Source organism: Phasianus colchicus, chromosome 3 (assembly GCF_987193195.1).
Source record: "Phasianus colchicus chromosome 3, bPhaCol1.hap1.1, whole genome shotgun sequence".
Classification (NCBI taxonomy): domain Eukaryota; kingdom Metazoa; phylum Chordata; class Aves; order Galliformes; family Phasianidae; genus Phasianus; species Phasianus colchicus.
This window is the reverse complement of record NC_143438.1, coordinates 10867957-10894924: the sequence shown is the minus strand read 5'-3', so window position 1 is coordinate 10894924 and position 26968 is coordinate 10867957. Positions and strand designations below refer to the sequence as shown.

General features: G+C 39.3%; 1 protein-coding gene across 2 annotated transcripts in view; it reads right to left on the bottom strand.

Moving 5' to 3' along the window:
- Positions 1-26968, bottom strand: part of LOC116226445 (uncharacterized) — a 175366-nt gene that overhangs the window by 99755 nt on the left and 48643 nt on the right. For both annotated transcript variants that reach the window (XM_090136955.1, XM_031589346.2), the window contains 4 exons: positions 21372-21448; positions 18451-18568; positions 16093-16332; positions 1188-1451 (listed from right to left, as the gene is read on the bottom strand). In XM_090136955.1, the coding sequence (XP_089993081.1) occupies positions 1188-1451; positions 16093-16332; positions 18451-18568; positions 21372-21448 (699 nt within the window). The remainder of the gene's footprint in view (positions 1-1187; positions 1452-16092; positions 16333-18450; positions 18569-21371; positions 21449-26968) is intronic.

Below are 26968 nucleotides of genomic sequence, written 5' to 3'. Positions count from 1 at the left end.
ACTCCACAAACCAAAACATACAAACATACACTATTTCTGAACTCTAAGAACCCAAGAAGCTGGTTAAGAGCATTTTAGGACTTTCTTGCTTCTCCATACTCGATTTACTACATTTTTTTCCCCTATCATTTTCTCACATGCATCTTCCCCATGCTTACAGGCTGAAATGGACACCCCAGTAAATGACGACTCATGATCCAAACACTGAATCACCTGTGTAGATTCTCTGGATCATTAAATCATCCCAGCTGTGATGTTTGCACATTGGGTTGAAAGATTAATTCTCACAGTTTTTCCCTGCTTCCACTACTTTAAGTCTTCTATTGCCTCTTCCTAGCTTATCTGAGGTATGCTATGCGTTTAAATTCTTATTTCTCTGCATGATTCTGAACATATTTTCACTTCCTTTTACTTTCAATAGACCTAAAAATGAAGATTGTCTAAAAGCCACCGTTACAAGAAATTAAAAAATGAATAATTGCACTTTATTTTAAGTAACCCATATGTTAGAATGCGTTCAAAATCCGTCCCTCTTGGCAAATTTTTTCCTCATCCAGGCACAACTACAAAAGAGGTATATGTTACAATTCTAGATGTGGGAATGCATTTCAATTACAAATAGCACTCCTAATTTGCAAGATGAGAAATTAAGCGTCCAGTGAAAAGGAACACTTAATTCAGGCCCATTTTAACCAAAGACATAAAAAAAAGCATCACATCTGAGTTATGTCTAAAACCTATTTAAAAGTACAGTTTCTATTATATCAGAGCCTTGTTTGCTGTTTAGGGATCCCTGGCATACAAAAGCAATGAAATCATAAAGAACACTTTTATTTTGTATCGTATCTAAATGCAAAAACCCCTCTGAGATTCACTAAAACTGTGGTGGCAATTCATATCTCTTGGTGATGGGCTCAGACTCCGAACTTCAACTTTTGATCCCACTTTGATCCAATTACTCAACCACATTTCAAATAATACTAAAACCTGATGTTACAAAAATCACTAATTTCAGGTGAGAGTTGGAGATGTATGCCACGCTCCTTTTCTTTATATGTCTGGATGGTGTTTTGGTAAACTGTTTTTTAGACAGCCTTAAGCATGATGGAAAAAAAAAAAACAAACAAACCATGAATTCTGTTCAGTGGAAGTTATTAAACCAACAGGGCAAATTTTTATATACAAACCTGAAAGTAGAGATTGCACAACCAATGGTCCAAATCTTGAGAAATTAAATTTTCTATTTTTTTGAATCGGTCAACTTTAGAATTGTAATGGCCTCTGAGGAAAGGACATTTAAACTTTCCCTCCAAAGTATTAAAATTGTTGTCACATAAGGGAAAAACTCCCCATCCCACTTCTCGGTCAATCCATGTACATGTGCCACGAAGAAGGAAGAGTTCAAAGAGTACCACCATGCCTGGCTTCACAGCCTTTCTAGGTGGTAGAACCTAGCAAAGGAGGAAAATGAGACTTGTTTTAAAAACATCACAAGAGATCCAGCTTTCTTTTATCACGTAACACTCTACAAACATCATATGTTAGAACTACAAGGGCTGATCTGAAAGTAATGCCTCCTGTTTTATTTTGTTGGCCTGTGACATGAGAGGCAGATGTTGGTGAGATGGCAGAAGAGTTTGAATATTTCTACTAATATTACATTTTGTCTAATAAAATTACATTTTGTTGCCATGTGACAGATGGCAGCGGAGGGGTAGTCTGACAGAACTCAGTCTAAAATGGAAGAGTGAATAAAACAAAGGTGTGTCACTGATCCCCCTGCGCAGAAAAAAAATGGCACCCACTGACATTTGTTGATGCCTGCTTAACATTTATGGAGACCAATCAGTGGAAATGAGCACAGCAAGGCTGTGGGTGTTGCGTTTCAGCAGTGGTGAGAATAAAAATGCATCACCTCCGCTGGAGCAGATGTTTACAAGTACAGCATGCAGGCTCTTATTCATCACCGGCAAAAATGCATAGCTAATGATGGCAAGTACGTTGACAAAAACTATTTTGCAGCTGACAATTAGCTCTATCAAACAGCGTTACTGTGCTCTTTGTATCTGCTGTAGTTTCTACAGAAATAAATAGGAGGCATTACTTTTAGGGCAGCCCTCATTATTTTAAAAACTAACACAATAAACAACTCTTCTGTTTCCACCAAAGCATGTATTTGAACAATTTACCATCACAACAGAAAAAGCTATGCATTTTATTTATTCTGACTTTGTGATTTTCATTTCCTGTCTTTATTTACCAGTATTAGAAAAGCACTGCCACCAGAAAATTATAAAACAAAGTAATAAACCAACACTGGCATATGAGATGTTCCCGTGCAATCTTATTCAGATTCAACACTGGGGTTCTTGCTGCAATCTTGGAGAGTTCACCTACTGAGTCTTATCTCTGATACCCAATGAGAACTCCCCACTGGGTCATAAATTCTTCTCCACCCAATTCTGGGAAAGGTATCGGGTACACGATAGCCATCTCCTTCAAATTAAAGCAGGGAAGCCCTTCTCACAAAGTATGTAAACGTTAAGGTGGGGTCAAAAAGGGATTTGAGGTGGAAAACTCCCAACATAACAAAGACAGGCAAATACTGTTTACACTTTTCCTAAGATAGCCAGAGCTTTTCTCTGCAGCTTGAAGCTTGGAAGAGTGTTACCAATGCCTTGGGGCCCTGCAGCAATTTCATTCCCATGACAAAGACTTGAAAATCAGGAGTGAAGAAACGCCCTGAAGTAAAGATGTTATGTAAATCCTTCTGTAAGGTTTGCTATGTGAATAAATTCATGGTCATGAAGAAAAAAGTTGAGGAGAAAGCCAGGCAAAAACAAAGGAATCTGATCTTATGCCACATTTTTACCTGTGTTCTTTAATTAACAAAGGGGCTGATCCAATCCTTACTGCTTGCCTGCTTACTTGCAAAACCTCTTCTCCACTGCTCCTGCACATTCTTCTGCATTTTTGATAACTAGAGCTGTGCCTAATCTCTTAAACTATCTCAGATGTTTCTCAAAGAGAGGCTTTGTTGTTCTATTCAAACTTTTTCCACCTTTTATTGTTTCTATTTTGGTCCTTAAAATTCTTAGCTGTTTCTGCCTCGATATGTTTTCCTTACAGTGACTCCCACTCAACCTTTCCTTGCCTTACAGTGACAGCAGGGAAAGGGGAATCTTTGCTCCTTCTCTCTCCTCCCTTCAAATCATCACGTACTTGGGGTAGACCACACTATTCAAAGCTGATTTGGGTACCTAAACTTGTAGGTGCCTTGAAGGATGCATGCTCAGCACTTTCTGAAACTGAGAGCAAGACCTTCAAATACAAATTCATCCACCCAAACTCACCACTCACTTCTAAAACCTAAAATGTCAAAGTCTTCTTAAAACTAGCAGGGATTTCCTCAATTAGATTATATTTCCATCATACAGCTTTAAAAAAAAGAAAATTTTAAAATGCCCCCATCTTCACTCATTCAAGCATTTCTGTATGTAAGCATACTTCTCATAATGCTCTTTGACTGATATCTTTAAATCCAAACTTTTATTTTTCTAGCAAGATAAAAATTAAAACTCAGGTAAATCAGGTGCAACCAAGGTTTTCTTCTGTCTTTTTCTGAAGCAATTAAGGGATCTACCTATGTCAATACTACTATGTTAGAAGATGCTATGTGTTCATAGATGTGCTGTGTTCCATGTGTATTTTCAAAGAGTTGAATATAAATTATTATTTACAAAATGCCTTCCTGTTTCAAGTTAAATATTGATAATAGATAAAGGCAAGAGAGAGGAAGTCGTTTAAGGAAATCTTTTAAAACTATAAATATTGTCATTATTATGTAGGTGTATTTTATATTAATTATGTAAATATATTCTAAGACTTAGTGTAGGCTTAAAACGAAACAGAAGCATCTGTTGAAAAATGCCATAACCCTGTGGCAGCTGCTATTAAACCATTAACAGTATCAGGTTTCATTTAAACCAGATTTACCATTTTCTATAACAGCCCGTGGGAAAGCTAAAAACATTAGGCACAAATTACTGACAAAAGAGATCCTTAATCAAGCCATACATTTCATTTGGCTAGCTGGGTGCTAGATAGTAACCTCTGTGCTACAAATTAAAGGTGGTGGTTACAAGGCTATGATCAAAGACAATTACCTGTGTTATTGAACAATCCCAAAGCATAGGCAGCTGCAAATGCTACCATATCATAGCATCCCTTTCAGTTTCTCCCTCAGTTTTTAGACTTATTCATTTTTTCTTTTTCTTTTTCTTTTTTTTTTTAAGGTTAACTCAACAGTATTCTTTATTCTGCCAGCCTGCTTGCACACACAGTGGTCGAGATGCTGGTGTAAGAGTAATCAAACTGACCATTAAAAATTTAACTATTTTTTCCTGCTCACTTATTTTTAATTTTCTTTAAGCTGCCTCATCCTAAACTTAGACTGCAACCTACTCCTTGCAACGGAAAGCATCCTTTTGCTCAGAGTTACAGGAAATGGATGTTTATGCCATTCCATCATCCAGCCATAGAATAACAAAAGTAGGAGTCTGATCACACACCTGCATGCTACAAAACTGTAGGACTGTAAGATTCATTCTGGGAGTCCTTGTGCTTGACCACCAAGTGTTTGTCCAAGACAAGACCGTGTCACAATTTTCAGCATGCACAATCTAATAAAGCATATCTAGCAAATAAGCATTTCTTTTTGTTGAATCTATACAAAATTCCTGGTCAAATCCTTGGCAGTTACTCCACACAAATCCTTGGCACTCACATGGCACCTGGGGGCTTTCATTTCCATCCTGATGGCCACCTGGAGAATGATTTATACAGGGGAATTGCTGGTTAGGAAATGACAGCCAGGCTGAAATGGGAGTTTTGACAAGGATTTGGGTCCCCTCAACATCCCCTTGCAAATTTCAGTCCCTTTGCCTTTCTGAACACGTATCTCCATCACAGCCCGCAGTCCTGCAGATCTCAGGGTTCTGTTAGCTGCCCATCATCAGACTCCTCTCAGGCAGTACATCCAGGATTAAGGCATGGCCAGCATGACTGAAAGGCATGCATACATTTGCATGCATAGCTCCCATTAACATCCATGGTCTGTGAATACCCACAGCTGCTGAGGATGGGGTCCTCGTTAGCAGGTGTAGAGCAGGGAACAATACAGATGGTAAGAGAAGGATAATCAGCAAACTTTTCTCTCTCCTACCAAACCCAAAGTCCTGGGAAGAGAGAAGTAGGCATGCTTTTTGGAGCTACAGGGAAAGATGCATCTGCAGACACCCCTGCCTGGCTCAGAGTAATGCAGGGGATGGGCATTTCTGAACCACTAAGTGGGGGTTGGGGCAGCAAAATTCCTCTCTATAAGAAACCCTCCCACATGATGAAACTGAATGTGTTCTAGTCCATGGAACTAGATGGTATGCCTCTCCAGGTCCTGAAAGAACAGGCTGATGTAGCTGTCAAGTCACTCTTCTGAATCATATTCAAAAAGTCATGGCTGTAAAGTGAAGTCACCAGTGAGTGGAAAAAGGGAAATATCGCTCACATTTTTTAAAAAGGGAGAAATGAAGACCTGGGAATCCACATGCCAGTGACCCTCATGTCTATGACTGGGAATATGATGAAAGAGACCCTCCTGGAAGAGATGTAAGGCAAGAGAAGGTGCTCCACGACAGACAAGGGCAGACTGAACCTGACCAATCTGGTGGCCTTCTATATAGAGTGATAGCATCAGTAGATAAAAGAAGGGCAACTGATGTTGTCTACTTGAACTTGTGCAAGGCCTTTGACATGGACCTGCACCACATCTTTATCTCTAAATTGGAGAGAGAGAGATTTGAAGAGTGGGCTACTCAGTGGATAAAGAACTGATTGTGGTCAAGAGCTGTATGCCCAGGTGGAGGCCAGTGATGAGTGATGCCCTCCACCGGTCTGTCCTGGGACCACTGCCCTTCAATATTTTTATCCATGACCTGGATTGATTGAGTGCACACTCAGCGAGTTTACAGATAACACCAAGCTGAGTGGTACAGTTGATAAAACAGAAGGGAGGGATGCCATCCAAAGGTACCTGGACAGACTTGATAATGGGGCCTGCATGAACCTAATGAAGTTTAACAAGGCCAAGTGCAAAGTGTTGAATTTGGGTTGCAGCTATCCTACATATGTGTACAAACTGGAAGAAGAACACATTGAGAACCACTCTGCAGAAAAGGACTTGAGGATTCTGGTGGATGAAAAGCTGGACATGAGCCAGCAGTGTGTGCTTGCAGCCCAGAGAGCCAACAGAATTCTAGGCTGCATCAAAAGAGGGGGGGCAGCAGAGAAAGGGAGGTGATTGTCTCCCTCCTTTGTAAGGTCCTATATGCAGTATTGTGTCCAAGTCTGGGGCCCTCAGAACAAGAAACATATCAAGCTGTTGGAGCAGGTGCAGAGAATAACCACAGTGATGATCAATGGGCTGGAGCATCTCTATGAAGAAAGGTTGAAGGAGCTGGGCTTGTTCAGTCTGGAGAATGAGAGGCTCCAGGGAAACCTCACTGCAGCCTTCCAGTATTTAAGGGGAGCTTATAAACAAGAGGAAAAAAAACTTTTTATGTGGTCTGATAGCAACCGAACAAAGGGGGAATGGTTTTAAATTGAAAGAGAGGAAATTTAGATTAGATATTAGTAAGAAATATTTTACTCAGAGGGCAGTGAAGTACTGGTATAGGCTGCCTAGAGAAGCTGTGGATGCCCCATCCCTGGAGGTTTTCAAGGCCAGATTGGATGGGGCCCTGGGCAGCCTAATCTTGTGGGCAGCAACTCTGCCCAGAGCAGGGGGTTGGAACTGGATGATCCTTAAAGTTGCTTTCGACCCAAGCCATTCTATGATTGCATAATCCATGTCTTAATGAACTACTTTGCTCCTGAATAAGAATGTGGGCAGCTATATTTTTGCTGCTGGTAGCACTCTCTTTTGAGGCTCCATTTCCTCAGTTACAGGCTTGTACCACCACTTTTGATATTAAAAAAGAGCATAATATTTAAATCCAGTTTCCTGGGTTTTCATGGATCTGATCTCTGGTATGTTTGCTCACAGTATCACGTGGCTCAGGTAAAATTTCCACTCTGATCTATGAGACATGTAGACTTTTACAGTGGCATGAAAGCATCCTATGCCCACATTCCATAGCATAATTTCTTCTGCAGAGTGCGATGCAGCAGAGAATAAATAATGCTTGTGTGTGCCTGCACACACACAAGTAATTCTTCATAGTCTGCAGTTAACACTGTTGCATTTAATTGAATTAAATCATAGTGAACTAAAATTATCTCTTGCCACTATTTCTGAATCAACTGTTTTATATCGGTTTTATTGTAATACATCTTACTTCCCCATATGCCACCATAATTTCAAGAAAGAAATCATTTACTCTAGAGAGAGAATGAATTCTATTTGAATATTTCAATAAACAGATCCAGGGTAAGGATCTGGGGCTTTTGTCTGACTTTCTCTTGGGCTTTAACCTTGTCAGAGAAGAAAGAAACCTCCGCCAGCCTCCCTGCACCTTCAAATGCTTTCAATTTAGAAGAAAAAGAACAAAAATGCCATTACCTAATTCACTCTAGACAAAAATTTGGCCACTAAACATCCAGTACTCAAATGGATTAAGCTAAATTAGGAGACGTAGGAACAATTGAATGTTTACTTACTGTATAAAAAATCTTGCAAAACAGCATGTAAATTAATGGCTCATCATTTCTGATCATGAAAACTGTGACAAATGAACTTTACTGGCATAAAACATGGGTAGAAAACCTTTTAAATAGGAGACAGTTCCCATCAAACCATTCTATTAATAAACAAACAAACAAAAATTTCACTACATAAATTGAAAAGTGCTGGTGATGAGGCTGTTAATGTCACAATAAAGGGAGTTTTTACAACCTGAATATCAGGCATTATTTACACGCAAGGCTAGCTCACAGGAAAAGGGGAGGACATTCCTGGGAAGTGTTTATGTAACTTTGTAATTTATAAAAGGCCAGAGGGGAAGGAATAGAAACATGGACCGAGGTAAAAATAAAATATCAGGTTATTAGGGTTTTCCAAAAGTCCCATTTATCATTGCAGTGTCCTATAGTAGCTGGGAACTCACCTAACGTGCCATTGCTGCCTGCCTGATTACAGGTATCTGAATACAGAACAGCACGCAAATCAAAGAAGCACGATGCAGATGCACCATCATTCATTTCCCTGTACATATACATGCATTTTTTAAAATATATTTTCTCAAAAAGACGTTCAAAGTCTGACATAGCTCAATCAAATAACTCCTCTTCCTGCTACACGTAGATCTCCATTGTTGGAGCCCAACATTCTCTGTGACCCACCACCCCAAATCCACTGGCTGTGTGGCTCAGAAGTGGCTGTGTCACAGTGCCTGCAGTTTCAGCACTGCCTGACACTCTGGAGAAGTGCATTCTCTGGCCAAGGCACCCCTATGCCCCCCCGGAGCCACACTGCCTGTATGGGAACAGCTTCTGCCCCTTCCGTGCCATCTGACAGTGACAATTCCCCATCATTTCTTCCAGGAGGTAAGTCAGGACACAGTTAGCACTGGTACCATCACATGGAGCTCTATTCCCTTACTCTAGAGGACCAGAATATGGCCTTTTATCTTACCAAATACCAGGAAATAATGTTTGCACTCTGTGAGCTTTAGCCTCTGCATCTGTTGTTAATTGTCCTGGCACATCTGCTGCTAATTCTTCTCTGTTCTTTGACCAGCAGGGAGTAGTAACGTATGGTACAGCCAGCACTAGCCTCCCTGAGAGCTTTGGGTGATATACTGCTGTCTTGGGTGAATCCTGACCTCACCACGTAAAAGGAGAAACCGCCTTCGTAAGCCAAACACAGGAACTCATGTTTCTTTTGCTACTCCAGCATCACTCACTTATTCTTGAGATTCATTCCAGCATAGTCAGAGCAACAATTTCCCATGATACGGTAGGCCTTCTCATGAAACAGCAGTTTAGATCTTCTGTCATTCAAGAGAACATGTACTTCGTTCTGAACCCACTGGGAGCCAAGGAGTCCAACAAGGATGTGGTCCATTCAGCACACAGTGTCAGTGCACTCACCACGCTCGCTTTGCCTGAAACTTCCCACGTCCCCAGCACAGTAATGGCCAGCTTTCCCCACCTTTTTATTCCACTGTTCTTCTCTTTCTGATCTCTTTCCTGATCACAGAATCATAGAATCATTAAGGTTGGAAAAGATTTAGAGGTTAACTCCTCCCTCACCACAATCTCCTTTTAGAGAGTAGAGAGTAGATGTAGGTGTAGAGTAATAAGGTCTCCCCTGACCCTCCTCTTCTCCAGACTAAACAAGTGCAGTGGGAAGATCACCTCCCTGCTCCTGCTGGCTACACTATTTCTGATACAAGCCAGGATGCCATTGGCCTTCTTGGCCACCTCAACACGCTGCTGGCCCATGACCAACATCCACAGGTCTTTTTCCTCCAAACTGCTTTCCAGTCACTCTGCTGTCAGCCTGTAGCATTGCATGGTGTTGCTGTGGTGCTGTTGGGGATTCTCCTTGTGAAACACCTGCTGGGACCAAATGGCATTCCCCAACCAGAAAAGCTGTGTCAGAGCAGAGCTCATGCTCCTGGATGGCCCAGCAGCTGCTCAGGAGCTACTCCCTTCTCCAGGGCTCATCTCTGTCAGCACAAACACAGGAATAGTAGCTCCTCAAAATTCCTCTTGTAAACAAGTCCTCCCTCTCTCTACATATTTTTTTTTTTCTTTTAATGACAAAACACTCTCTACATTTAAATAGAATAGCTTTCCAATTAACCTGTTTATCTTCAGTTTGCAGATCAGAGAACAGCCCAGAGCAGAAGGGACTCAAAGATTATCAGGTCTAATATTTTGTGGGAAGAAGAAGCCTACATGATATTGTCCAGTACCCTGTCCAATTGCATCTTGAAAACCTTCCATGGCAAGGAAAACTCCATGTTGTTACAGGGATGGATTATGTCTTACATAAAAATGAAACCTCTTTCAGGTGCAACTTGTACCCATTGCCTCTTTTCTTCTCAGTCCTCAGTCCTCTTTACAGCCACCCTGTAAGTATTGCAACAGCGTGATGAAGTCCACCTTGAGCCTTCTCGTTTTCAAGGTGAAAATGCCAAAATCCTTCCATCTTTCCTCATAGGGTATTGTAGATAACTATTTGAAAGATGAAATGCTTCAAAACCAGATATTTTAAGCAACAAGTGTCCTCTGAGGGTATTTCTGGCTCCCCAAACCTACAATTATAAACCAACACAAACTTTAAGCTTTCTTCACCCTTCCAGCCTATCAGTTTTGGTGAGTCATGGAATTGCTCCATTTTTCCATTCACAGCACTTTTTTGTTGTGGCAGATATTATTTTTCTCTTGGTTCCCTGCTGTCCGCAGTATACTCAGATGTAAGGATACAGGCAGAGGATGCTGCATTCTGTGTTTCAGCTGATCCATCTCAGGTAATTTATTGCACTCAAATATTGCACCCAATGGCTCACATCAAGCTCTCTTACAATTTCTCATAAGTTAAGAAAGAGGCCACAGAGCAGTGCTAAGTAAAAGCCTGTCCCAAGACACTCTTGATTTTTAACATGTGCCTGCTAGCTATTTCCAACACTGACCTTGTATCTAATCCTAAACTAGATATGATGCATTTTAATGTAGGGCACATTTCTGAAGTGTTTGGGTAGTATGCTTTGGCCTAAGCTGTAAGAGCACATACAGTACAATCCAGGAACCCCACAGGAGCACAGTGACTAGACAACAGCATACAACATAAGTCCAATTAATTACTGAAAACAAAAACTGGTATAAGCAGTAACCTTTTCCATATGTAAATCAATTGCATAACACTAAATACAGTAGATGCAATAGATTCTATTATGCAATGGCTTTATAATGCCAGCACACCAGACTTAATGAATCCCTTCAAGTCTTCACATAGTGCTGGAAATTGAGCTTTCCATGTTGGAAAAGTCCATCTATGGGCAGCAAAAGGCCCCAGCGCTTTGCTGGGAAATCAGCCAGCTGCAGCCCATGTCTGGAAGAGAGTTAGTGCTCTACACAGCACTGGGCAAAGAAGGGCCCCATGGCACTTTCTGCTGAGAGAAAGGCTCACAGGCATTTTTTAGAGTGGAGAACCCTGCAGGATGAGCACCAGCCTGAGCACCATAGAGGTCTGTCCTCAGAGGGACGACACAACCTGGGCAGAACTGCTCCAAAAGCACACCGCTTCAGGAGCTTTTACAAAAAGACATTTAGCAAATAGCACCCAAGGATCAAAATCCCAAACAAACTTGGATAAACAAAATAGAAACAGTAATAACTGTATGTTTTCCTGTTATATGAAAAAACATCAGAACTGCAGTCTGTGAATACAAGTCTGTGTAAGCTTAGTTCTTGCATTTACCAAAAGATTCATGTAGCACCTTATCATTCCAACTGCAAATAATTGCATCCAGTGAAAATTTAAGTGGCTCTCATTTCAAAAGTCCTCTGGCATAACCGTGCATTATTACTTCCTATCTTTTCTCATACTGAATCAGACTCTTATGTTATGTCCTATAAAGTATCCTAGAGCTAAATGTTCTTCATCTGTGCCAGTGTTTAGCTCAGGAACAAAATAAGGAAGGAAAAAAAAAAAAGTTTGTGCTCTACTTTTCCTAATGATAATTCCTTGTTTTGTAATTACTAAAAGCATCACAGTTCTTAGACAGCTGCTGACACAGAAAATAAGGTCCTTGAAACTGTTTGTTTCATCATATTTTAAGTATGAATACCTTAGGTCATGTTAATCAGTTTCTGATATATGTAGTTTTCAAATGCACTTCAGGGTAGAAAATGCTGGAAATGACTTATAACAACAAAGATATGAACTTTACTTGTTATATATATTAATCTGAACATTACTAAAGTACTTTGCCATCTTAAGTATCTAAGAAGTCTCAAATAAAAAATAAATTCACCTCATTTAGTGAAATGGAACATCCTCTTTTTCCAAGCCAAAGAGTTCAAATTTATTAATTTTGTAGCTATATTTTAAAATGAGTGTCAGCCCTGCTAGATGACTGCATGATAAGTGTCTTGAAACTTCAGGAAAAGGCACTAAATTTTTCACAGCATTTGTGTTTCATTTTCAGCGTAATAAAAATATGGTGCCCTTTTAATAATGAATAATAGATCTCCTGGTGTGATTTACATGTGTGGATTAAATGTCATGTCTGAAAAGTTGCTGTTTTATTCATACTGAATTTCCCTCAAGTAAAACAAAATGGTACCCAGCTACTGTTATAATATTGCTAGTACCTTGCCACACTGGTACATAAATATTAACCGGCTGATATACTCCTTAAAAATCTACAGATCTCTGAATTGTTCTGTCACAAACACTGGCTCAATATGCATATGAACTGATTTAGTGCCATCTTCAGTTCCAGGTACATGGGGGAAAACATCTTGCTCCAGTACTGACATACTCCCGGAGCTCACATTTTTTTTGTTGACAAACCAAATCTGGAAGGCTGGCACAAAAGAATGGACTGTGCCACACAGATGCAATGGAGCTGGAGCCAAAAGGCAGGCTGGGGAGCCTAACACCAATTCAGCTGGCCTTGCTGCTACACACACATGCTTCTATGTGGCCCTGCTTGAGCTGGGAATAAACCAGATACCCTCCAGAGGTCTCTTACCACCTCAACCAGTTTGCGATTCTGTGATTCCCTTCATCAGTGCTAAACTGACATCCCAGGTGATTGAGTAGCTTAAAAAACGTTTTCTAAATGCCACTTGCATGCAGTCTCATTGACTTAAAATGTTTGTCATAGCAGGTGAAAATTTCCTACCTGAACTTCCCCTCCTGCACAAAAACTCATTTTCTAACTTGCAATATTTTCCTGGGAAAGGTTTCCTGTGCTGTTTATAATCTTAAGTTTAAAAATATGCAAATATTTAAGATAGACACCTGCCTTAAAATTCACTTCTCACAGTAGGAGAAACTTACCCTTAAATGTCATCTAGTCCAAATCCTCTGCAATGAACAGGGACAAACCTACAGCACATCAGGTTTCTCAGAGCCCCATTCAGCCTGACCTTGGATGTCTCCATGGACACAGCATCCACCACCTCTCTGGGCAACCTGTGCCAGTGCCTCACTACCTTCACTGCAAAAAACATTTTCCTTATATTCAATCTAAATCTCCCCTCTTTTACTTTAAAAACATTTCCTTTGTCCTATCACAACACAACCTGCTAAAGAGTCTGTCCACTTCTTTCTTATAGCCTACCTTTAGATACTGAAAGGCTGCTATCAGGTCTCCCCAGAGCCTCTCCTGCTTCATCTAAACCAGACAGCATTAACTCACTGAAACTCTACAGACCCTTTGCATAAATTAAAAAAGTGAAAATGCCTTTGAAATGCTGGGTCTAAAACAAGTCCCCTTCAGATCATGCTGTTTGGTGCTATTCCTGAAATGGTGGAGCCATTCGAAACAGCAGTAACACTTCATCCCTATCTAAAGTGTTCGTATATGTTTCGTACAGCATAATTTAACTTGGGGAAAAAAGAAAAAATAAAAACTCATATGACCATCTGGCCTTACTGAAAACCAAATAAAATTCAACTGGAGCTATTAGGAGCCACTGTCTAGTATGCAGGCAGAGGTTATTGAGGGAGGTAGGTTGACAAACTAGAAAGGAGGACAGTGAAGGAAAGGGAGCTGGCAAGCTGGAGCAAAGAACATTGATTAATGAACAAAAAACATTCTTGAAAGGTCGGGTGCGCAAGTCAGACTAGCCCTGAGGCAGATCTAACTTACATGACCAGCACTTTCTGTACGCAGCAGGTAACCCATGCTGACACCAACTTTGCCGACATGACAGGGTTATTATTTTTGGAAGGATGTAGTGTTCTGGAACAATTTCTCTAATATATTAGTTAAAACTGTGCTTTTCCTTCAGTATCAAGCATGCATGTCTTCCTTTTCACCATGTTTACACTGAACTCCTATCATTATTCCAGCCAATGAAAACAAAAGCTTATTCTTCACGTGTGAGCTCTTGCATTTCCCCATTTCCCCCCCTAACATGTCCCAGGGAAGCAGTGCTGTATACATGGTTGCAATCAAGCCCAGATACTCAGCTGGATTTCACCAATAAGACCTCACTACTTGCACTAATTTTTTGTAGTAGATATTAATTGTCTGCAGCCTGAAATTTCACTTCATTCATCTCAGCACAGATCTTAAGGTCTTTTGAAACATACCTAAGATTGCGTGGTAATAGCAGAAAAGCAGAAAGGTAGAAGTGTTCAGAATACAGTGCCTATACCTTCAGAACAAGCACATGAAACAGCTTCTCTAAAAGTACATTAATCTTTTCCTGTCCATTATACAGTAATGAAGACAGGAAATCAACAGGGGATCAACTGGTCCTGTATTTTAATTGGACTTCCTTGAGACCTGCACCCTGATTAACTAGCCTAAAAATGAAGTTTGCTGAAGAAGTTAATTAAATGTCCTATGTGGGATTCAAAGAGAAAACTGTGGAAAAAATGCTAGAATACCAAACATTTCTCCCAGACCTTTGGATGAAGTATGCACCTGTAAGCAGTTTTTGAGGAGTCCACAAAACTCATCAGAGACTCGCAGAAAGCCTTTGCACACACTCTTCAAAAAACCACGTCAGGCATTCCTTTGCACTAAGGTGCTGCTGGACAAAAGTCGTGAGAACAGAGCCATGTAGTTTTGAATGAAGGACATTTTCCATGGGGGAGCAAAGCAGAAGGCAGGATCCAGGAGAAGAATGCTGATAGCAAAAGGTGGGGCATGCTGTAGTCAATTTGTAGTACTGCCTCTAGTCTTCTCTTTCCAGTGAAATCTGAGAAGACAACACTTTTTGTTCAAGTGGTTTGTGGATATCTCAGTTAGAGAGGAATCTCAACTTGGCAGCAGTGATTTCTCTGACAGACATATGTATTTGTTTTAACATCACGTAAGAGTCACATCCACAGTTTCTTTCTTTATACAAGTAATTATTTTCATGTCAACAGCTGTATTTATAGACACAGTGTTCATTTCCTATTACAAATGATAAACAATTAAGAAGCAGAAATAGTGACTTAGTAGCAGTTTACATATCACAAACCCAACAGATGAAATGACATATTGACAAATAACTCAAAGCATCAGCACTGCACATGAAAATTGTTTATCTGAAAGGGATAGGGATTGTCTTTCTATTCTGTATCTACACAGTGCTTAGCAGAATGGGGATGGAGGAAAGATCTTCCAGGCAGGTTGTACAGTAAAATGAATAGTATTTGAAAATGGAAAAGCTGTCCTTTCCATTCTACCAATGTCTCGTAACAAAAAAAAAAAAAAAAAGACATTGAGAGAAATGAGGGTTATTTTCCAAATTGTAAAGAAGCTTTTTTGTGCCAGAGAGTTTAACTGAGACCAATGTTTCAACCAGCACTAGGCATTAGCTACAAGAGTGAGCAACTGACACACAACAATCCTGCCATGCACAGCATGCTTAGGCAGGAAAATATGTGTGCCTCAGTCGCAAAAGACAGAATAGAGCCTCAAGTATTTGGGTTGCTTCCAAAATAATCCAAACGCTGCTTTTTTGGCAAATAGGGGTCAATGGAGCTAAAAACTCACAGAAGGATTTGGGCATTCATGTGTTTATATATACCCTCTCGTTCATTTATTATTCTAAAGCTACTTTTCTGAAATCAAATTACATAGCTGACAAGCTGCATAGATAAGAGAGAATAAAAGTAAAATTTAAAATTAGCTGACAATACTACATGATGTACTGTATATTTGGCACTTTTAGAGTGAGTGATGAGGGTTAACCCAGGGGAAAAAAAATTGCACCTTCCTAAATTGCACCTTAAATTATTAAATAAATTATGAACATGATGGAATGCATTAAATATCTAAGCCTGAAGGAGAATGAATGAGAGGATGTGTTTTAACTTTCAAAGCAAAGACAGCATATTTAAGAAGTGTTGCTTACCACCTGGATACTTTGTCCGAAGTACATTTCAGCATTGTAGAAGTTTCCATCATGGCTAACAGGTAAAGTGGATCTGGCCCAAGGCTCCTCCTGCTGTTTGGGCCACTGCAGCAAGCCACCACCAAGGCAGCTGAGAACAGAAAGTTTCAGGGTATAATGGCCTTTGGGGAGCTTATCTTTGACTCCCCTCAGACACTTGATGTGAACTTCTATCGGCTGCGGTGTCTTGGAGCAGTCAACCTAAGGAGAAAGCTCTGAGTTACTGACCTGGGTTGGGTTGATGTTAACCATACAATTAGCCAGAACAAATTTCTTCAAGAAAACAACTACCGTAAGTATGCTTCTTGTTCAGCCTGCAATTACCTACTGCTAACACAGGATTTGCAATTAGAGAGGGCAAAAGTCACAGAGATGACAGATTAAAAAAAATAATAGAAATACTGCTATTAAAATGCTTGGTGTCCTGAAGGGGAAGGTGGAGCTGTTAAAGTATGGCACCAGAAACAATTAGTCTGCAATTGCAAGGCAGAATTCACTGGAAAACAACATCTTCAAAAATACATTACTCTTTGTAAGACAAGCACAAAACACGATCTGATGAGTGGACTGCAAGCATGGAGAGACAAGGCAGGCCATGTTCTTGCACTAATTATTAGCACTGCCAAGGCTATTAGTGCTGTGTAATATGCAGAGTATCCTTTCGCCTTCTGATTATCATATAATCAGATTCTCTCACAAATAGTAATCAAAGTGCAACACATGCAGAATGCAATAACCGCTCCCTACAGGTACATTTTTTCCAAGACCATACAAAGAATCCAACAGCTGCTTGCTGTTGACAAGATGTCATCTAAGTTACAGAATATTTAGTATGGAATAAACGTGTTGCATATCTGAAATGACTTTTCAGTGCTTTTCTTGTATACTCAGCTTGTAGTGTGTAGGCTGGCAGAGGAAAGCAAGCACAGCAGTATGATGCCTGCAAGGTTCACCTGTGTGAAGGTGTAGGGTCCGTCCCACTATGACAGAAGACACATCAGCGTTGCCCAAATACAACCTACAGGGTCAAGCACGTAATTAGGGAGTTCCATTTTGGCTCCTTTGTTGGTTCCAGCAAATTCAATGGCTTCTACAGTAACTATCTAGTGCTTCAAATCAGCAGTGATTCTTCCCCAATGAGATATCCATTCCTCTCATTATTTTGAGCAAATGTTAGTACAAGAGTCATCTCCTTCTAATGTAATGTGATACAAGAACCCATGCCACATTTTAGAATCAAATGGCTACCTTGACTACTGGGTTTAGTAGTCTTGCAATTTAAATCTACAGTAGCTAATAATCTCTTCCTTAATCCTGCCTTGGATTTATTTTGGGAGAGATACCATATTTCCATATAGATAGAAAGCTTCTGGAATTAAATGAAGCAGTTAAATAAACAGATGAATTTGTTAAACTTCTTTTGTTTTTCAACACAAACCATACTTAACAACTAATCTGAATGACAATTATTTTCAGCTTAATTAGAAAATCTTAATTAACAATGAAGATTTAACCTTAATATTTTTGGTTTCTAAATCATATATAAAAAAATTAACATTATGTGAATAAATAAGACAATCTTTTTAAACCTCAAGGCAGGATTACTGATGCAGGCAGACTTCGTTATTAAACACATTCTAAATTAAACGCCTCTATGAATTTTATACTGAAATATATTGTGATAGTCTTGCATGCCAAATGTGACATTTTGTATTTTAGATTCATCTTCTGTAGTAATTTTGGAAATGTCATACAAACAAAGATTTTGTCATTTACCAATGGAATTACTATGCATGGCCGGTTAGCCATCTCTTTTCTGGCTCTTCTGGTTGTTTCAAGTCAGCAAGCCATAAAAAATCTTTATCTCTCTGAAACACAGCAATTTGGAAGATAATCGAATAGTGACTGGGGGGCAGAAACGCCAGTCTGAGGAATTATACCACAATCTCTCTTGCATTTACAACCTTCCTCAAAGCGAGTGTCAGTCGAGTAGGAAAAGGAGATAGAAGATTCATCATATTTCAAGCCTGTCTCATTTGCATGGTGGCATAGCTGTCTCATCTCCTGCTGAAAGACTTTGCTTGGCCAGCGCTGACAAACTGTTTTGAAGAACTCTTGCCATGCCCAAATGATTCATCATTAATAGCTTTAGACATTCTCTTTAAGCGTATAGTTACCACTGCTGGAAAGCATATTTTCAAACCTGCTAAATTCTGTCCTCTTAAACTATGAAAGGAAAAAAAATATATAGATTAATGCAATACAATCTAGTCATTTAGCAGTTTGCATCAGTAAAAGAGTACTGATGGAGGACCTCACCTTCGCCCAAAGTTCTGCTGCTCCTTTTAATCCAGTACTCATGCCTGCAAGGTTACCAGAGCTGCCTGGAACTTCTCCACATCCATTCACCTCTGCTGCCAACGGCTGGCTTCCCTCTCTGCAGCAGTTACAAAGGGCAGAGGGAAGAAGAACTGAAAAGGAATCAGCTACAGTACAGACATGAGAAACGCGTGCCATTGGAACTATATTGCAGTTTGATGTTTTCCTTGAATATATCATAAGCCCTGCAGGGCACCCAGGGGAAACAACAGGGTGCTACATGGAGAAACAGCTAGGCTTCAAGAAGTAGCATAAGAAAAAAGCAGTCACAACTTTGGTAATATACACATTACTTGTCAGTGTGTGCCACAGGCTGACATAAAGGAACTTTTGGGCTCAGATTCTAAATTAACTATGTTAAAGTGGGAACCCATTGTCTCTGTTGACACTTTTCAGGACTGATGGACATCTTTGGAACATGTTTTTGAGAATCATCAATCCTTTGGGAAAGGGCTTGCCTTTATCAATTTTACATATTACTTTTGTTCTGAAACAGTCTTGTATTTTTAGATTTGTCTTATACTTTTAATAAATCTAATTTAAATTAGTGGTATGTACGTAACTAATATATGTATGTATACATATATGTATGTGTATTATATATACATATGCATGCACAGCTTTTCAGCTGTAGGTGAAGCATTAAACCTTCCTTGGCATTCATGTGTTAACTTTTTGTTAAAGTAACTTTTGGGATAATTATACCTCCACAAAGAATTCTTGTTTAGGAATGGTTCCTGTATCAATACAGAACGCCAGGAAACCACATAAGTACAGACCTTCACCAGACACCCCAGCACTACATTACTTAATGCACAGGATGCAAGAAAGGTATTGTAAGCTATGAGAAAAGCCCTGTTTCCTAGTGCACAGCAGGAGCAAACAGACAACTGAGTCATTTACAATAAGCCCTACAAAACTTTGTGCTTTGGCAATCCCATTCAATTTCTCAACAGACTCAGAACCAGGAGCAATTCCTCTGTTCCTACTCTGCACTTGTATCTAAACAGGAATGGCCCTAAGCTCTCAGAAGCTGGAGGATGAGCAGGCAATTTGTGGCCCAGGGCCAGCAACAGGAGCTGCCTGCAACATGCCAAGAGGAGTCTTGCAAAGCTAGGGAGAAATCACTGTACGAGGTACAACTGGAATTCAGGATTAGCTTGGACATACAGACAGTAGAGAAAATCAGGGGACAAGCCCTTTTGGGCTGCCAACCCATGTATCATCTAAGTTTTTAATCACCATCAGAAGAAAAAGGTGAAAGCTGCAGTTCATGAAGAAAAAAGAAATATCACAAACAACAAAATTTTGCCTGGCTGCACTTCTGGACTATTCCCATTCAGTATTTTCTGTCTGGCTTTTGGAAAATTCAATTCCAGCATCTACATTCTTGTTCCCACTTTTGCAGGCTAGATGATAATGTTAGAAGAAAAATTAACACGATTCTTTACTAAGAAGACTATTTGCAGTGATTTGGCAATCATGCTAAACATCCCAGTCACGTGTACATATGCTACTTAGAACAGTTTGAATTCCACTCTTCCGAAGCTGATACTTCTCCAAGTTCTTGATCCATTGCTTCCACCCATTTTCTACTCAGACTTTCCCTACTCTTTTAAAAACTATTATTTTAGAAACATAGATTTCCATTTTCATCAGTAAAATCAGCACTGGCACAAAGCTAAATTGTTTTCCACATTTCTCCACCAGAAGAACTGAATCACGTAAATGCACAGGCAACGCTGAATTAGCTGGAAGGCCTGCATAGATGTTTGTGCCAATAATATAGCTGAGAATTTTGGCTAAGCCAGGACTGATCAAAAGTAAGGACAAGAAACCATGATGCTCAGGATTGAATACAAGAAATGCATGGTCAATCATCTTTAAAAGTTTTCTCTTTGAGCTGCATTCAAGTAGACTTGGGTTAAGTTTCCCTAAAGGGAAGGAGCAGAAGATGCTCCTTGAATGTGATTAGCTAATTCCTACAGCTGAAATATCTGAGAAGTTAACTTTTCTCCTCAGGAAGAATCATCTGTTTGTAACCTCGTACTTATTTAGCTTCTCACGATGGAAATTATTTCATTTAATTTGGTTAGAGCTGCATTGACACAGAGGTTCATTAGGATGCCCATTTGCTTGCAATTCAATTTAAAATTAAATACACTTTGTTGTTGATTTTATTACTTTTAAACTACTGTATCTATTGCCTTTATTAGCTGCTAATACACAATTATGAAGGTAAACAGTTTCCATTACTGAACATCAAACATTTAAATAACCACATTTGATCTCTTTTTGGGTTGTACCATTTTCCTCCTTTCTCTCTTTTCAACTGGGTATTAGATTCAAGAGCATAATTTAGTCAGTCAAGTTAGTCTGCTTTTGTGCTCTCCAGCACGCTCATCAGCTGTCACAGTAAACAGAGCTTCCTTAGCTATATCCATGAGGGTTATTTATTTCCTCCATTCACTTCTTTACAGGTAATTTGACACATATATTTATCTGAAGGTCATGCATAGCTTGATCATGAAAACATTGCTCCAATTCATATTTCCTTCACTCTCTGGGGGTAACTCAGAGGCAGGGATGAAGGGCACTGGGAGAAGCCATTTGGTCACCTTTTGAAGTGCACTGTGTATAGCACTTAAAAATTGCAGACCAAGTGGGGTATCTGAAAATGGAGGTTACCAAAACAGAGGCTTCTTTCAGAAGATCAGGATTAATTTTTCTAGGCCTGAGTTCCTTTGTATGGATGAATATTGAATATTTGAATATTAATGAATATTCATTAATATCCATAAAGCACTGAAAGACCTCTGGTACACTGCATGGAAGTACAAAGTAGCCCTTATCTGACGTACCTTTGAAAGAGCTTATGAATCCTGGCTTGCAATTTTTTTTTATTGTGGTGGGAGGCTTCTTTGTGGTGCTTTGAGTCCTACAAGCAAATAATAACAATAATTCAGTTTGTTTCCAAATATACAGAAAAATCATGGAAGTAAAAGCCATAAATAAACAATTTTCCAAAGGTTTGCCTTAAGTCTTCTGGTTGAAGCTTTTCAGAAGCAGATAGGAATTTGAGCTATCACTACTTTATTCCATTATGTTCTCTCTTTTTTTTTTCTTGTATACTTTTGCGTATATATACTACATTATTGGGTAAGAGGGACTGATATTTTTGGATGTTGCAACTAATGGGAGGTTAACTTAGATAAGCCATCATCTCCCCCAGCACTTCTACTACAGCTGTCCGGTATGAAGCTCTTGGAATACTTCTGGCTGAAGTCCATCACAAGCCTCCAGAACAGGGACTATGCCCCATGTTTTCTCCCCCCCACACACAAATGCTAGCACTGAGTTTTTCTGCAGCTTGGTGAATCACCACCTACGCCATTTAGGAAGGGCTGGGAGCTGGCTCCAGTCCCATCTCTGCTCTGGTAGAGTTTGGAGCTTTCTGGTAAGGGCAGTCTGGGCTGTCACAGCTGGGGCATTAGAAAGTGCTCTGAGCAACAGTGCTCAATGTCCTCAAGAACGGTTAATGATAAAAGTTTCCAATCAGAGTTTGGTGGCAGATTGGATGAGCGTTTAAAGTTTTGGATTGAAGAAGTTAAAACAAAAGTTAAGAAGATGAGAGAAAGGTTTAGCTCATAATTTACCTCATAGATAAAACTCTCAGGAATGCCTGGGATAGACATTTTTATGAAGTAGGTATTTAGATAAAGAATTAAGAAGACACAAAAAACTTGTTTCACCTAAAACATCAAGTAGCTTTAAGAGTACAACACCTTTCAGACAATGCCAGTCTTGGCTTAGGCTGAGCAGAAATAGACTTTCTTAAAAAATTGATTATATTACAGATTCCCATAGCTATCCAATTCCCTTGTTTATCTTTCTAATCTTAATTAAATAATGAATATTCAAAAGAAAATATCAATCAGGGTTCTCTGTATGAACTACACTGTTTTCCATCTCTCTGCCTCTGAAGTGACAGTGGGAATATGAGTTAAAACTATTTCTTCTGGATCCTAGTAAAATATTTGTCACAGTGTGTCATGATAATTTTTAAAAAGCTCTATCATCTACCTAATAAATTTGTTAAGTTTATTCAAATCTTATTGAACAGGAAAAGTGCAATGAGTCATGGTTAATATTTCTTTACCTACACTAAGAAATAAAATATATCAAAAATTCAGTGCTTAGGGTCCTATTCAGAAAACCTCTAAGAGTCTGTAATACATCTTACACATGATTAAAAAAAAAAAAAAAAAAAAACAGGAAACTTGCTTTAAAATGAATTATTCACCACCTTGAATAAATTTCCATCTTTCCTATTCCTAAACCCCAAAGTCAGTTATGTAAATTTTAACCTACACTAATTACCTCAGGGGTGTGCAAGCTAAAGGAAAGTAGATGCAGTAGAAGAAAAAAAAATCTAGACATTTCCATCACCAGGAAGCAATTTAATAGAGGAAAAAATGTGTAAGTTTTCAAAACCAGAGCAGCTCGTGTATTTTTTTTTTTTTTAATGTGGTTTAATCATTGCCGCAATACCCCTTGAATCAGAGATTTACAGGAATAAATTCAAGAGCCTTTTCTCAATGGCATATACCATAGCGCACATAACTAAGCCCGTTTCTCATCATGACACCCGCATTGTCTAGACTGTAAAAATGACCCATTGTTGGCAATGGGCGTTCCCAACAAGAAGGCATGAAATGTGGTTTCACTTCATGTCGACGCAGACATTAAGGGGCCCCTTCAGAAAGTGACTAAAAGCTGGGAACCAAAGAATACCCTTCAGAGCTCACAAGAGGTGTAATGGAGAAAGCGGGGCATTGCTTGAGGACAGAAGGGCTCAGTCACAGCACTGCTTTATCCTATTTTCTATCCTGATACCAGGCAGCAGTTTAGCTGTGGAGTCCCCTTCTTCATACATCTTTCTCAGTTTCCTCCTTGGATATCTTGAGCTTTAATTATGTAAATGGCTCATCTACTGATTTCAGAGACCATGATCAAGACCAGTAACAGAACAAAGTGTTTCAGTTTGGGCTCAGCATCGAGACAAACAATGGTAAGTACTGTTCCTACAGTAGGCAAAAACAAGAACCTGACTCAATGGTATTAATCAGTGCTGACTGACAATTTTCATTGTGAAACTATTTCACAAACAGTAAATTTTGATTCCTGCAGCAATTTTCAATTTGGAAAAAAATCCACCAAATCCCTTCCAAAGACGTCCTTTTCGTTTAAGAGAAACTCCACAAAATTCAACAAACTTTTACACAAAACATGATTGGCATTCTGTCATTTAGCAAAGTCTTGCTGTAAAATGTTCACCCTTCCCTTTTCAGTGCATACCTAGTACTGCTATTGCAGTACTGCTAAGCAATTCACCTTGTCTTGATTTGAAACAGCCAGTGGGAGCCTTGCACTGATGAGACAAACTAGACAGAGGCACAGCAGAGGAAGTGTGAGGACACTACCAAGTAGGATCTCCAGTAACTCCCACTGCCCACAGGTATCCCTGTGGGTATACAGGTATTCCCTGTATACATACATATACATACATCCTCTCATTGAGAAATCCCTTATTATCAGTACGTCACAGCGCAGGTAGAAACAAGCCCAAAGGGCTGACATTCCAGCCATAAACACCCAAACAAAAGTTTTTCAGGGTTTCCATCTGCTCATCCCAGAACATTTTGCAGTGAAATCCTGTCTTCCTCATTTTCACATGTGGAAGAAGTGAGGTGCAAGTTCACACTCACCTAGAAAACAGTTGTCAGGATTAAAACAAACACCGCGTCTCTAGTCTCACCAGTGCCACCCAGCCCTCCTCCTCCACATTCTGGCTGCTGTGAGGAAGTTCACTTATAGGAACTTTCAAGATCTAGCGCATTGCATTGCACAGAACCATTTGAGATCAAGAAAGAATATTCAAGATATGCTAACTTTTGTGCAATGTGTGATTTTGAGAGACGTATATTCTCCATGTTAAAAGCAAAGAGATCACAAGGAAAATAGATATTGAGAGATAAGTGGCATGATTGTTTTTTATTGAATGCATAGCCTCGCAGCTGGACAGTGCCTGCCTGGAGAGCTGGACATACTGGAATTTGATTGACCTTGTTTGGGAGGTGGCTACAAAACACGTTTAAAGTTGTGTCAAAATCCTGTGTACGTGGTAGCATTATTCATGGTGCTCTTTGCCAAAAGCATGCCAGAAACACTCAGTCAGGTTTTTAAAAGGGAAAAAGAAAAAGCAACCCCCCTGCCATGACTTTCCCTCCAAAGAGAAAATTAAACTAATTTACTGTTCATGAGCATAAAATTTAAAACTTAGACAACTGAGACATTTGTAACAGCTAGAAAAAAGAGAAAAAAAAAACAAACAAAAAAACTCACGCTCTTTCAGAATTGATCCTGCAGAACACAAAGTGAGATTTAGTTTAGTCATGCTCCAGCCTTTCTACGCTGAGTAATATGGATACATTTAGTGACATTAAAGGCTGATCGTTTCAATAAATTTGTAAAGCTTTGCATTATTTCTAATAACCTTTCAGCAGTGAAGACTGAGCTACCAATCAACAGAAAGGCAGTATACTGTTGCAGAGCTAGACATTTTATAAAATATAAGTATTAAATTCAAGACACTAATTTTGAACAACTACAGAAAGTTAAACACTGGTTGTAAAGTAAATATGTTAAACAAATTCCTGAATTTCCATAAAATTTAGATATTTTCATGCAGGTTTTTGATCCAAGAGGAACAATACAAAGAAATTAAAGAACTTGAATTTCTTCTCTTAAGATGCTCCAAGAAAACCTTGGAGGGATCTCTGCTGCAGAGCTACACAGCTCCTGCAAAATAAATTTTTTCCTCTCTGGCCTCACAAGGGAGGACTTGCCCTTCTCATTTCTATCATGCCATACACAGAGAGGCCACCTGTAGTTTCTCCATGACCACTAGATATTCCTTCAAATGCTTCTCATTTCACAGTTGAGAAGACATAGCATCAAGGTCATAAAGCTTTGATGTCCTCATCAAAATCTACAGTGTGTCACAAGTGTATGCAAGGCCATTTATCAGAGTGTCTGACAACCATAGCAGAGCACTGAAAATGTACAATGCTGCAGTGACTCCTGCAACTGATGAAGAGACTTTAAGCATAAATGTGCTACCCTGTGAGAGCTCTGCTAGTTCAGATGTCTCCAGATGAGCCTAGAAATCAGCAGCTACTAAGAAGATCTGGGAGATCTTAGCCAAAATATCAGAACGTAGTGGAAGATGATAACCACTGTTAGGCAATATATACTCTACAGTACAAATTCATTTAGCACAAGCAATGCCAGTGGAAACCAAGTGAACTATGTCAATCCTTTAATTTAAATTTAAAATGGGTAGTTCATGTTAAGAAAGAAAGAAAAAAAAAAAAGAAAAAGAAAATAAGCTAAGTAACAAATCCAGGTTCTACTTCTCTACTTTCTGGATACCAGCAGCAAAGTATGACATGAATGACTGAAGGAGAAACTGAAAGGAAATACTGATTGGAAATACTGAGAGTTTTTTTGTGGTTCCCCTCACCCCCCCCCCCCCCCATTCTTCCTTAATTTAAAAATGTTTGTTCATTTCAGCACAGAATGTTTTTATTATTTCTGTAGACTTTTCAAAGTCCCTCATGAAATTTTACTCCTTTAATTCTCTCATTTTTCCCTAAAGCTGGTATCTATTTTTAGTTCTGTTTTGCAGATAGGCAAAACTGAGTCATAGTAACAAATTTGCTTGTTACAGCCCCATAAAAACCGATGTTTAGGTCTGAGGTTACAGTCCACATCTTTCTCAGTCCTGTTCCTTTTTCCATCTGACAACACAGCGCTGCCTCATAAATTTGTCTGCGTAATTGTAATCTAAAAGCATAATCTTTAGTTTTATTCAATAACTTCCCTTTCTATTGGCTTTTACGTCATCTTCTATTTCAAGCGTGCCGATACATTTGAACACTTTGTAATTAAGAAACATTCACCAACCATTAGTATATGAAAAGTACAGCAAGGGAGATAATTTAGGCACACTTTGCTGTGTAAGTGACTTACATACAACAATGAAAATTACTAGCTGAAATGTCTAGAAATGTCTACAGAGAACAGGTCTGCTCCTGCAAGCCCCCATCTTGGTCCATTTCTTTTCTACTTTAAGTAAAATGTGCAATCAGTTCACATTTGCAGCTGCAGTGTAAGCTCTGTTGGTCTGTTCCCCAAACGCTAACACGAACACTGATATCATAGTGTCATGCTATGAAGAAACATACTAAAATGTATACATTCAATGATATGTTCTCATTCTAATCATTAGTTCCAAAACCCCTGTCCATTCTAAGGGTCTACTACATTGGTCTTTCCACTACTAAATTATTCTATTCCATGAAGCAAAGCTCAAAAGTACAGATTTATCTCAGTA